This window comes from Aquarana catesbeiana, linkage group LG02, assembly GCF_042186555.1.
Source record: "Aquarana catesbeiana isolate 2022-GZ linkage group LG02, ASM4218655v1, whole genome shotgun sequence".
In the NCBI taxonomy this organism is placed as follows: Eukaryota; Metazoa; Chordata; class Amphibia; order Anura; family Ranidae; genus Aquarana; species Aquarana catesbeiana.
Genome location: NC_133325.1, coordinates 121,535,797 through 121,547,831, shown reverse-complemented (window position 1 = coordinate 121,547,831; position 12,035 = coordinate 121,535,797). Strand labels below are relative to the sequence as shown.

Genomic DNA, 12,035 nt, shown 5'->3' with positions numbered 1-12,035 from the left:
TCTATTGAAAGCATTTCACCAAAAATTACATTTTTGTTGCAGGGGATGCCTGAAATCTGACTTCTATCTTAGGCAGATTTCTGGGAAAATCAATGAGCCAATCACACAAGCAGGAAATGACATATCTGGGGATGTTCTGTACACATTCTGTATACAGAACATCTCCAGGTAGCCATATTGCACTGCATTCACAGAAAATGACAGAGCTGCAGATTGAAGGTGGAGTTACCCTTTAATTGAAAAAGCTGAAGTTAGAAGCTGGTTGGCTACCAGGCACAACTGCACCAGATTTTACACTCTCCCGTTTTAGTAAATCAACCCCATTGTGTCACTACACAGAGAAGTATTTAACATGTAAGCAATTTTTAGTTTTTTTAGAAAACTCTCTTTAAAGCAACCTTTAGAGCGCCAGAAGGGGGGCTCCAGAAAAAGAGTATCAGGGCTGCTCTGTGCAAAAAATAAATGTGAATAGTCCTCTGCGCTACTAAGTAACTGTGAATAATCCAATTAAATGATAATTTAATGAAAAATAAACAAATATGGAAATGCTGCAAAACCTAAAAGTGTTTAACCTCCCTGACGGTATTAACAAGTGTGGCTTGGGGTTAAATTTCAGTACCATTAGCGGTAACCCCGAGCCACACTCGGGATTACATCTCAGGATCCTGGTGCAGGTTACTTACCTTGTCCCCAGGATCCTGCGATGTCCCCCCGCGCTGTCTGCGGGCTCTGTCCTCTGCCTGAAGCCTCTCTGTGCCAGGCTCCGTTTCCTGCGAGCGTCGCGACATACGGAGGTGGAGCCTGTCGGCAAATTCAAAAAAATGTAAAAATCATAACACATACAGTACTGTAATCTTACAGATTACAGTACTGTATGAAATCTTTTCACTTCCCTTTTGTCCCCAGTGCTTTGGCCCATGCCCTGCATGCAGTTTTATATTATATATATACTGTTCTTTCTGCCTGGAAACTTGAGATTGTCCATAGCAACCAAAAAGTGTCCCTTTACGTCAAAAGTGGCTTTAGACCAGCTAGAAAACAGCAATAATAAATTAGAACACTTGCAGAATTGAGCGATAGTGAATCGTGGGGAAATTTATTTTATTATTATTATATTATTTTTTTTTTTCATTATTTATATTTATTTATTATATTATAATTTATGATTTTGTGTTTCAAACTTCATCATACCCAGGATATCTACTAGACTCTTGGTGGACAGATATAAGTGTGTTATTGTTAAGAATTACAGGCCTACAATATATTATAAAACGCCAAATTTCTATGCAAAATAATTGTACCGCTTTGAGACGCAAAAATCTGAAATAATCATACCGACAGGGAGGTTAAACTACACATGCATAAATATAATGTACAGTGATCTTGCGCAAATCCTTCAATTAAGCAACATAATCAATACATGGTGATATAAACAATAGGTGGTGAATAAATTAATATAACAGTGAATAGTGAAAAGTCCAATAAAGGTAGCAAATCCAGCGTTCCAATACAATGCGAATAGTGTAAAGTTGTCTATTAGTGATTCCCAGAGTCTAGATCAGGGGTCTCAAACTCAAATTACCTGAGAGCCACAGGACAAATTTTCAAATCCAATGGGGCCACATGCAAACTGTCCTTCCCCCAGCACTGGTGTCAGCGACGCGCTATTAACCCCAGCACTGGTGTCAGCAGACGCAATATTAACCCCCAGCACTGGTGTCAGCAGACGCAATATTAACCCCCAGCACTGGTGTCAGCAGACGCAATATTAACCCCCAGCACTGGTGTCAGCGGACGCAATATAAACCCCCAGCTCTGGTGTCAGCGGACGCAATATAAACCCCCAGCCCTGGTGTCAGCGGACGCACTATTAACCCCAAGCACTGGTGTCATCGGACGTAATATTAACCCCTAGCACTGGTGTCAGCGGACACACTATTAACCCCCAGCACCGGTGTCAGCAGACGCAATATTAACCCCCAGCACTGGTGTCAGCAGACGCAATAATAACCCCCAGCACTGGTGTCAGCAGATGCAATATTAACTCCCAGCACTGGTGTCAGCAGACGCAATATTAACCCCCAGCATTGGTGTCAGCGGACGCAATATTAACCCCCAGCACCGGTGTCAGCAGACGCAATATTAACCCCCAGCATTGGTGTCAGCGGACGCAATATTAACCCCCAGCACCGGTGTCAGCAGACGCAATATTAACCCCCAGCACTGGTGTCAGCAGACGCAATAATAACCCCCAGCACTGGTGTCAGCAGATGCAATATTAACTCCCAGCACTGGTGTCAGCAGACGCAATATTAACCCCCAGCATTGGTGTCAGCGGACGCAATATTAACCCCCAGCACTGGTGTCAGCGGACACACTATTAACCCCCAGCACTGGTGTCAGCGGATGCAATATTAACCCCCAGCACTGGTGTCAGCGGACGCAATATTAACCCCCAGCACTGGTGTCAGCGGACGCAATATAAACCCCCAGCCCCGGTGTCAGAGGACGCAATATTAACCCCCAGCACTGGTGTCAGCGGACACACTATTAACCCCCAGCACTGGTGTCAGCGGATGCAATATTAACCCCCAGCACTGGTGTCAGCGGACGCAATATTAACCCCCAGCACTGGTGTCAGCGGACGCAATATAAACCCCCAGCCCCGGTGTCAGAGGACGCAATATAAACCCTCAGCCCTGGTGTCAGCGGATGCAATATTAACCCCCAGCACTGGTGTCAGCAGACGCAATATAAACCCCCAGCCCTGGTGTCAGCGGATGCAATATTAACCCCCAGCACTGGTGTCAGCGGACGTAATATTAACCCCTAGCACTGGTGTCAGCGGATGCACTATTAACCCCCAACACTGGTGTCAGCGGGCGCAATATTAACCCCCAGCACTGGTGTCAGCGGACGCAATATAAACCCCCAGCCCCGGTGTCAGAGGACGCAATATAAACCCTCAGCCCTGGTGTCAGCGGATGCAATATTAACCCCCAGCACTGGTGTCAGCAGACGCAATATAAACCCCCAGCCCTGGTGTCAGCGGATGCAATATTAACCCCCAGCACTGGTGTCAGCGGACGTAATATTAACCCCTAGCACTGGTGTCAGCGGATGCACTATTAACCCCCAACACTGGTGTCAGCGGGCGCAATATTAACCCCCAGCACTGGTGTCAGCGGACGCAATATAAACCCCCAGCCCTGGTATCAGCGGACGCAATATTACCCCCAGCACTGGTGTCAGCGGACACACTATTAACCCCAAGCACTGGTGTCAGTGTACGTAATATTAACCCCTAGCACTGGTGTCTGTGGACACACTATTAACCCCCAGCACTGGTGTCAGCGGACGCAATATTAACCCCCAGCACTAGTGTCAGCGGACGCAATATTAACCCCCAGCACTGGTGTCAGCAGACGCAATATTAACCCCCAGCACTGGTGTCAGCGGACACACTATTAACCCCCAGCACTGGTGTCAGCAGATGCAATATTAACCCCCAGCACTGGTGTCAGCGGACGCAATATTAACGCCCAGCATTGGTGTCAGCGGACGCAATATTAACCCCCAGCACTGGTGTTAGCGGACGCAATATTAACCCCCAGCACTGGTGTCAGCAGACGCAATATTAACCCCCAGCATTGGTGTCAGCGGACGCACTATTAACCCCAAGCACTGGTGTCAGCGGACGCACTATTAACCCCCAGCACTGGTGTCAGCGGACGCACTATTAACCCCAAGCACTGGTGTCAGCGGACGCACTATTAACCCCCAGCACTGGTGTCAGTGGACGCAATACTAACCCCCAGCATCGGTGTCAGCGGACGCACTATTAAGCCCCAGCAGTACCCCCTACACTCCACAAATACCACCCAACACTCCCCCCCCCACACACTCCACTTCAGAAATATCCCCCCTCACACTTCACAAATACCAAACACACACTCCACAAATACCCCCTCTTCTCAAATTTCAATCCCAGTCACACAACTAAGGACTTTGCTCAGCCTCTGTGTGATGGCTCATTTACCTCTCCTCCTGGCAGTCAGTTGGTAGCCTGATCTTCGCCTCCCGAGTCCTCTTTTCCTGTCAGGTCCTGGCTTCATCACAGGCCTAGTGGCAGGGCACCCTGAGAACGCCACAATCTTCTGCTCTGAGGTGGCAGCAGGACCCTGGATACACACGCGTACATACACTAACATACGCACATTAGCCGACTGCAGACATTTTTCAGTCAGATTGTGCCTCGCTCTGCCGAGGAGTGTTCATGTAGGTGAGGGTGGAATCTAACATAAAGGGCGCAGATGTTTTCAATGATGGCCAGTGCTGCAAAGATGGGGACAGAATTTTTAACAATGCCCAAACAAATCTGCTAAACAAATCTTTATCTGCTATTCTTCCTGGAGGATCTATTTAGCTAGCTAAACGTTTAAAATTCTGCCCCCATCTTTGCAGCAGTGGCCATGCTTGAAAACATCCACCCCCTTCATGATAGATCAGCACTGGCCTTCAATGAAAACATCCACCCCCTTTATGTTAAATTCCACCCCTCACCTACGAGAACGTGCCTCGGCACAATATGACTGAAAAATGTCTTCAGTTGGCTATTGTGCGCAGGCGCCATTTTGCAGACACAACAACTGATCATAAAATCAGCTGTTGTGGTATTACGTGCAGCGCATGCGCAGTTCGTCCAGGTGTTCTGTCGAGAAATGCCCCCTATCAAATAGTGCCCGGGCTGAAAGGGCACATGCGCAACGCATGTACATAACATCACAACAGCTGTTGTGACGGCGAAACGGCGCAGGCACACAATAGCCGACAGAATTTTTTTTCTCTGTCAGATTGTGCCCTGCACTTCCGTGGTGAGTTCATGTCCATGATGGGCGGATTTCTACACGTTGTGGGCGGGTTTATGGGAACTTGGGGGCAGAATTACACGTCCAGTGCTGCAAAACAAAACTTTCTGATGGGCGAATTTCTACATTTCTTGTGGGTGGATTTATGGTCAATTTGGGGCGGAATTAGATGGCCAGCGCTGCAAAAAAATAAAACTTTCTGATGGGTGGATTTTTTCATTTCTTGTGGGTGGATTTATGGGTACTTTGGGGCGGAATATCACAAAGTTTTATTTTTTTGCAGCACTGGCCACCTAATTCCACCCCAAAGTGCCTATAAATCCGCCCACAAGAAATGTAGAAATCCGCCCATCACAAAGTTTTATTTTGCAGCACTGGACATGTAAAGCCCCCAAGTGCCCATAAATCCTCCCACAATGTGTAGAAAACTGCCCATCATGGACATGCATTCGCCACAGGAATGGGGCAAAGCGCGGGGCACAATCTGACAGAAAAAAAAAAATTCAGTCGGCTATTGTGCGCCTGTGCCGTCACAACAGCTGATGGTAAAATCAGCTGCTGTGATGTTACGTACAGGGCATGCATTGCGCATGCGCCCTTCAGCCCGGGAACTATTAGATGGGGGCATTTCTTGACAGAACAAGTGGGCGGGCTGATGGGCGGGTCCTCCCTCCGCTCTGCTCTCCTGTGTTGTGCACGCTGGGCTGCAGCAGCATGCGGGGGAGAGGAGACAGAGAGAGAAAGCTCCCAGCCGCTGCCACCCGCCTAGGATCGGCCCTGCCTGCGGGCCGTTTGTAACCAGTCCGCGGGCCGCAAATGGCCCGTGGTCCAGTACTGTGAGACCCCTGGTGTAGATGCTGTCACCAACACCTCAGTGCTCACAGAACTCTCACCTCATAGGTATACAACATAAGCCTTGAATCCAAATCCAATAGGAATTGGTAAAACTATAATATATTTGATTAACTTTAATTATTCATTTTAACCGATTTATTAATTATATATTTTAAGTGATATGGTAGTAAAGAACATGATTTTCTCTGGTGACTGATCTGAATAGCTAATCAAGCATTCAGTTTTTTATTCTCAAGCCTGTGTTTCATATAAGTTATATTATATACCACGGGAAAATGGCCGCTTGGTTTTGGTCTTTAAGAAAATGGCCACTAGTGTTTTTTTCTGATCCTCTATTGTCTGAAATGATCTGATAGTCATAGCTAAAATGGCCGCCTTAATAACATCTTCCATTATGCCGATTATCCACAAGAAAATGGCGTCCGATACACTTCCTGTCTCCAGTACATATATAGATTGACTGAACATCCAATCCGGTTACCCTGAGAAAGTCACGTGACGTAACGTAATGTGTAAGGCATGGCAGGAGCACATTGTGGACCGGAAGTGACGTGAGAGGCGGGAAACGCCGATGTTTTATCTTTCTGAGCACCAGTGTTAATTTTGGCAGCAAATTTCTAATTTAGTTTTAGTCTTATGCCCTGTACACACGATAGGATTTTCCGATGGAAAATGTGTGATAGGACCTTGTTGTCGGAAACACAAAGTTTGAGAGCTTGCTATAAAATTTTCCGACAAAAAAAATCCGTTATCGGAAATTCTGATCGTGTGTACACAAATCCGACGCACAAAGTGCCACGAATGCTCAGAATAAATTAAGAGATGAAAGCTATTGGCTACTGCCCCGTTTATAGTCCCGACGTACGTGTTGTACGTCATCGCGTTCAGAACGATCGGATTTTCCGACAACTTTGTGTGACCGTGTGTATGCAAGACAAGTCTGAGCCAACATCCGTCGGAAAAAATCCATGGATTTTGTTGTCGGAATGTCCGATCAATGTCCGATCGTGTGTACGGGGCATTAGTCTTAGAACTAAAATGGCATTTTAGTTTTAGTCCCATTTTAGTCTTCTGCTATTGTTTTAGTTTTAGTCGTATTTAGTCGACTAAATCTCCAGTACATTTTAGTGGACTAAAACTCATTTTATGTGTCTAAAATCTAATGGGTGTAATTAAATTGTAATGCATTAATTAACATTTCTCTACAATTTCCAAACTCATTATATACTGCTGGAGTGAAAAATCTAATATGTTTTTTATTATGGTACAGTATTGAGGTATGAACATGCACTACAGACCAGTGTTAATTTTGAAGTCAAATTTCAATCTAGTTTTAGTGTTATGCCCCGTACACACAGTCAGACATTGATCGGACATTCCGACAACAAAATCCTAGGATTTTTTCCGACGGATGTTGGCTCAAACTTGTCTTGCATACACACGGTCACACAAAGTTGTCGGAAAATCCGATCATTCTGAACGCGGTGACGTAAAACACGTATGTCGGGACTATAAACGGGGCAGTAGCCAATAGCTTTCATCTCTTTATTTATTTTGAGCATGCGTGGCACTTTGTGCGTCGGATTTGTGTACACACGATTGGAAATTCCGACAACGGATTTTGTTGTCGGAAAATTTTATAGCCTGCTCTCAAACTTTGTTTGTCGGAAAATCCAATGGAAAATGTGTGATGGAGCCTACACACGGTCGGAATTTCCGACAACAAGGTCCTATCACACATTTTCCGTCGGAAAATCCGACAATGTGTACGGGGCATTAGTCTTTTGACTAAAATGGCATTTTAGTTTTAGTCATATTTTAGTCATCTCAGTTGTTTTAGTTTTAGTCGTATTTTAGTGGACTAAAATAATATTAATTTAGTCAACTAAAATGTTTTAGTCGTTTTAGTCGACGAAATTAACACTGCTGAGCGCTAGTTCATTTATTTCATGTAAGTAGGCACTTTTTATTCAATGAATGGTTAATATATGGTAATGCACTATTGGAGGCTTGTCTACTTTACATGTGGGATGGAATCTTTCATTGAAGAGCTGCAGTGGTGAGCCCAGGATAGTTTTATCGATTCCTATTGGATTTGGATCCAAGGCTTATGTTGTATGCCCATGAGGTGAGAGTTCTATGAGCACTGAGGTGTTGGTGACAGCGTCTAGACTTTATGGGAATCACTAATAGACAACTTTACACTATAGGCATTGTATTGGAACAATGGATTTGCTACGTTCATTGGACTTTATTCAATGTTATATTAATTTATTCACCACCTATTGTTTATATCACCATGTATTGATTATGTTGCTTAATTGAAGAATTTGCGCAAGATCACTGTACATTATATTTCTGCTCTGTGCAAAGCCATTGCCCAGAGCAGGTAACCATAGGCATGTTTGTTATTTTTATTTTTTTTTTAAACGACGATTTGCAACCCCTTTAACAACCGCCACTCTTGTAGGAAGGCTTTTCACAAGCTTTTGTAGTGTGTCTGTGCGTACTTGTCAAGCTCATTAAAGTGGAGTTCCACCCCCCCCCCCTCCCAAAAAAAAATAGTAATGTGCTTAAAAAAAAAAAAAAAACATTTGGAGAAAAATTTTTTTTTTTACTCACCTCTAAATGGCTGTTGCTAGGGGGTCCCTCGTAGTCTGCCTCGTTTGGTGCCTGGGCTGGTGACATCACTTTCCTTGGCTTAGGAAGGGAGATCGCCTCTCCCCCCTCCTTCTTGTCAATCATCTGGGACACGTGACCGGTCCCAGATGATTACGGGGCCAGTGACGGCGCGCGGCACAGCTCGCACATGCGCTTCACAGCCGGACGCCCACAGTTAAAATGCCGGCGCCGCCAAGCGGAGGGGGGGATGAGCGGGGCTTCGATCCCCTGCATCGCTGGACCCTGGGACAGGTAAGTGTCCAATTAAAAGTCAGCAGCTGCAGTATTTGTAGCTGCCGACTTTTAATTTTTTTTTTTTTAAATGGGAACCCCGCTTTAAGCCAAAAGAACATTTGTGAGGTCAGGAAATGATGTTGGATCAGAGGACCTAGTTTGCAATCAGAATTCCAGTCCATCCCAAAGATGTACAGTTGAGTTGAGATCAGAGCTCCGTGCAAGTTATGTTCATGTACACCAGTGGTCTCCAAACTGTGGCCCGGGGGCCGGATGTGGCCCTTTGCTTACTATTTCTCGCACAGACAACAATGGTGGGGCACTATTCCTCCCATTGATACCAATCATGGGGCACTGATGTTGGGGCATTTTCGACTTCTACTAGCCACAGTCTGGCCCCCTTAAAGCCAGATGGACAGTAAACTGGCCCTTTGTTTAGAAGGTTTGGAGACCCCTGCTGTACACCAAACTTGTCAAACCTTGTCTTTATGGAACTGGCTTTGTGTGTAGAGAGACAATCATGCTGGGTTTAGAAAGGGCCTTCCCTAAATTGTTGTCACGTAGTTGCTATAGCATTAAGGCCTCATTCACAAAAGCAGCTTTTGGCTCCATAGTGTACAAGCTACACTCAGTCTTTTTTAGTGTATTTCTGTATCTGAGAGGTGAATCAGGATCATTCTCTTACTGATCCATGAATTGAGTGTATACTTTTGACAAATACAAACAATGTTTATCAAGCTGCTTTTGTTGCACATTCTGTTTCCCAGAAACAAAGATCTGACAGCTCCTCTCTAAAGGATCTGCTTACATCTATCACCATGAAAACAGCAGTGTACATACCTCCTTCCATATTACATTCTGCCATGTCCCACCTTTCAGCACTGCAGGAGAAATAAAGAAAAGCTGTGTCAGCTTACACAAAAAAACGAAATCTAAAGCAGCTGTCAATTGAATAATTGAAAAAGAAAATAAAAGCTGTCATGGAAGTAACTGTATATAAAACAAAGGCTGAATAGCAAGTATAGGTCTGTATTTAGAATGGCAAACCATTGTTAATATTTAAGAGAAAATAAAAAAAACCTACAGCCTGAAATTTTGCAGTCAAAAATAGTTATGTATACAGTACATATCTGAGGACTGCACAAGGAACAAAAGCCCAGATCCCACCGATGATGCATATGGGGGGTCTTCCTATTCTCTTCTAGGTGAGTTATGCTATCAACATGATGTAGGTGAAGGGGTGGTGTACACAGTGAAGAGCGGGAAAACAGAAAGTCGGACAAAGCTTTTTTGGCCATACTTCTTTTCTTGGTCACAGGAGTGCACTTATTTCTAATCTCCTGTAACCTAGATTCAGCCCGCTGTTGGCTGTCACAGAGCCAGTCCAGGCTCTGCAGAGATATCAATGTTAAGGTCAGTATACCACCCCTGACCATCAGCTAGCTCAGCCTTTCAGCATGCCAGCAGCTCCTGCCCCCTCCACAGCCCGGCACTCCAGTGAGTACTGGAGGAGCACAGCAGACAGAGGCGACGGAAAGTCACTCCATAAAGACAGAGAACTGAGCAATCATACAATTGCTTAATTCTCGATCTTAGAGCCAGTGGGGGACAGCCACAGCATTACCCTTACCTTATTATTCTACCTTTAGACTAAAGGTTGGTACACATGGGCCAAATATTGGCCGGTATTCGGCCCGTGTGCACAGCAGCCTGTCCAGCTTCAGTCGGGCATGCTGGAAAAAGAGCAGCCAATCGGCATCTGAACAGAGCTCGCAGTCAATGGCTGTAAGAGCTGGACCGTGTGTTCTGGCGAGGGAAGCGGTCCCCCTGTCAGAACACAATAACATAGAAGGGAGATTGCTGTACTAACATCGCTCCTCACGAGCTCATTCGTTTATTTTTTTCCGTTCATCTGCCTGGGTTGAACGCAAAAAAAAAAAAAACGTAGTGTGTACCAGGCATTAGCAATTAACCCTTGCAGTGCAGGGGGCGCCCACTGCAAGGGTAGTCTTTTAACAATCCCAGAGTTCAGCTCTATACAGAGTTGTAGATTAAACACTAGGTGGGGCTCTGTGTTAGCCTCCTCCTCTTCTTTCAATCTCCCCGTTTAAAATGTATCTAGGCCCCAAAACTACATTTTGATATATTTGAGCTTACCAGTCCTTAGATGTGTTGTCTGTATTAGGTTTATTTTTTTAAAACTTTTTGTACTTTATATATTGAGGAGCATCACACTAAGCTGCTTTCCTTATTTGGACTACAAACTCTTACCCCTCTCCTAATCTCTAATACATAGATACTTCAAGATTTCTGGAAACATCATGAAGTTTTTCCTGTACTTGTTTTAGAAGTATACACCGGACTCCAGGGGCAAGAATCAGTGGATTCTTGCATCTGGAATGAAAGGTGCATGCAAATAAAGGCTGGTACACACAGGCCGAACATTGGCCGGTTCAACAGAAACCAGTCAACATTAAGTTCGTGTGTACAGCAGCCTACCCGACATCGAACGGCCATGCTGGAAGACCAGCATCTGATCAGCGCTTACAGCCAATTGCTGCGAGTGCTGATCACTGTGTCATGTGTGGGCGGCAGTCCTCTTGTCAGATCACAATAGCTCAGCAAAGGAGATTGCTGTACTAACATTGCTTGTATTAGTACAGTGATCTGTCAGGTTTTTTCCGTTCAGCCCACTGGGTTGAACAAACAAAAAAAACTCCTGTGTGCACCAGGCATTATGGCAGCTGCTCAGCCTGTACAAAGCAATGACAGGCTGACAGCAGCTGTTGTTGTTCAAATGTAGCCACACACCAATCAGTTACCTGCGTTATGGAGGAATGTCAAAGTCTAGGCACAATTGACTGCATTCAAACTCAGACATCCATCCCTAACCGCAGGTTACATCTTGGTTTGCAGCTACATGCAAACAGTGACAGCTGCTATCAGCCGTCATTACTTTGTACAGTCTGAACGGCTGCTGCTATTTGCATGCACCTGCTGATTTTTTCTGCTGGAATTAGGTGTATGTGGGTAAACGCCTGTGTGAAGAATGCCTCACTCTTTACCTTGGAACAAAGGGTGTTTCTCTGCCTACTGTGGCATTCTCCATAATACAAAGTAAAAAATCTAACAGAAACCCCAGAGATAGCATAACTGCCATTTGTTATCATTATCTACTGTATCTTTATTATTTATCAAAAACTCAAACATCAGTTTGGGTATACCTTTAAATCAGACTGATCCTTTGTATGTAAATGTATAACTAAACAAATGATTGAAAAGACTGTCAGTCCCCTTTAACTGGCTGAGCTGAGTGATTTCATTAGTATCTTCAATTGTTTAATCCCCTTATTCATCAGTATCAACTGACTATGTAATTAGTCTCGAGTTAAGTGCTATTAATGTATTAAATAAAGT

General features: G+C 44.8%; 1 protein-coding gene across 2 annotated transcripts in view; it reads right to left on the bottom strand.

Moving 5' to 3' along the window:
* Positions 1 to 12,035, bottom strand: part of ATP8A2 (ATPase phospholipid transporting 8A2) — a 1,045,467-nt gene that overhangs the window by 812,841 nt on the left and 220,591 nt on the right. For both annotated transcript variants that reach the window (XM_073613412.1, XM_073613413.1), the window contains exon 6: positions 9,459 to 9,499. In XM_073613412.1, coding sequence (XP_073469513.1) covers positions 9,459 to 9,499 — 41 coding nt within the window. The remainder of the gene's footprint in view (positions 1 to 9,458; positions 9,500 to 12,035) is intronic.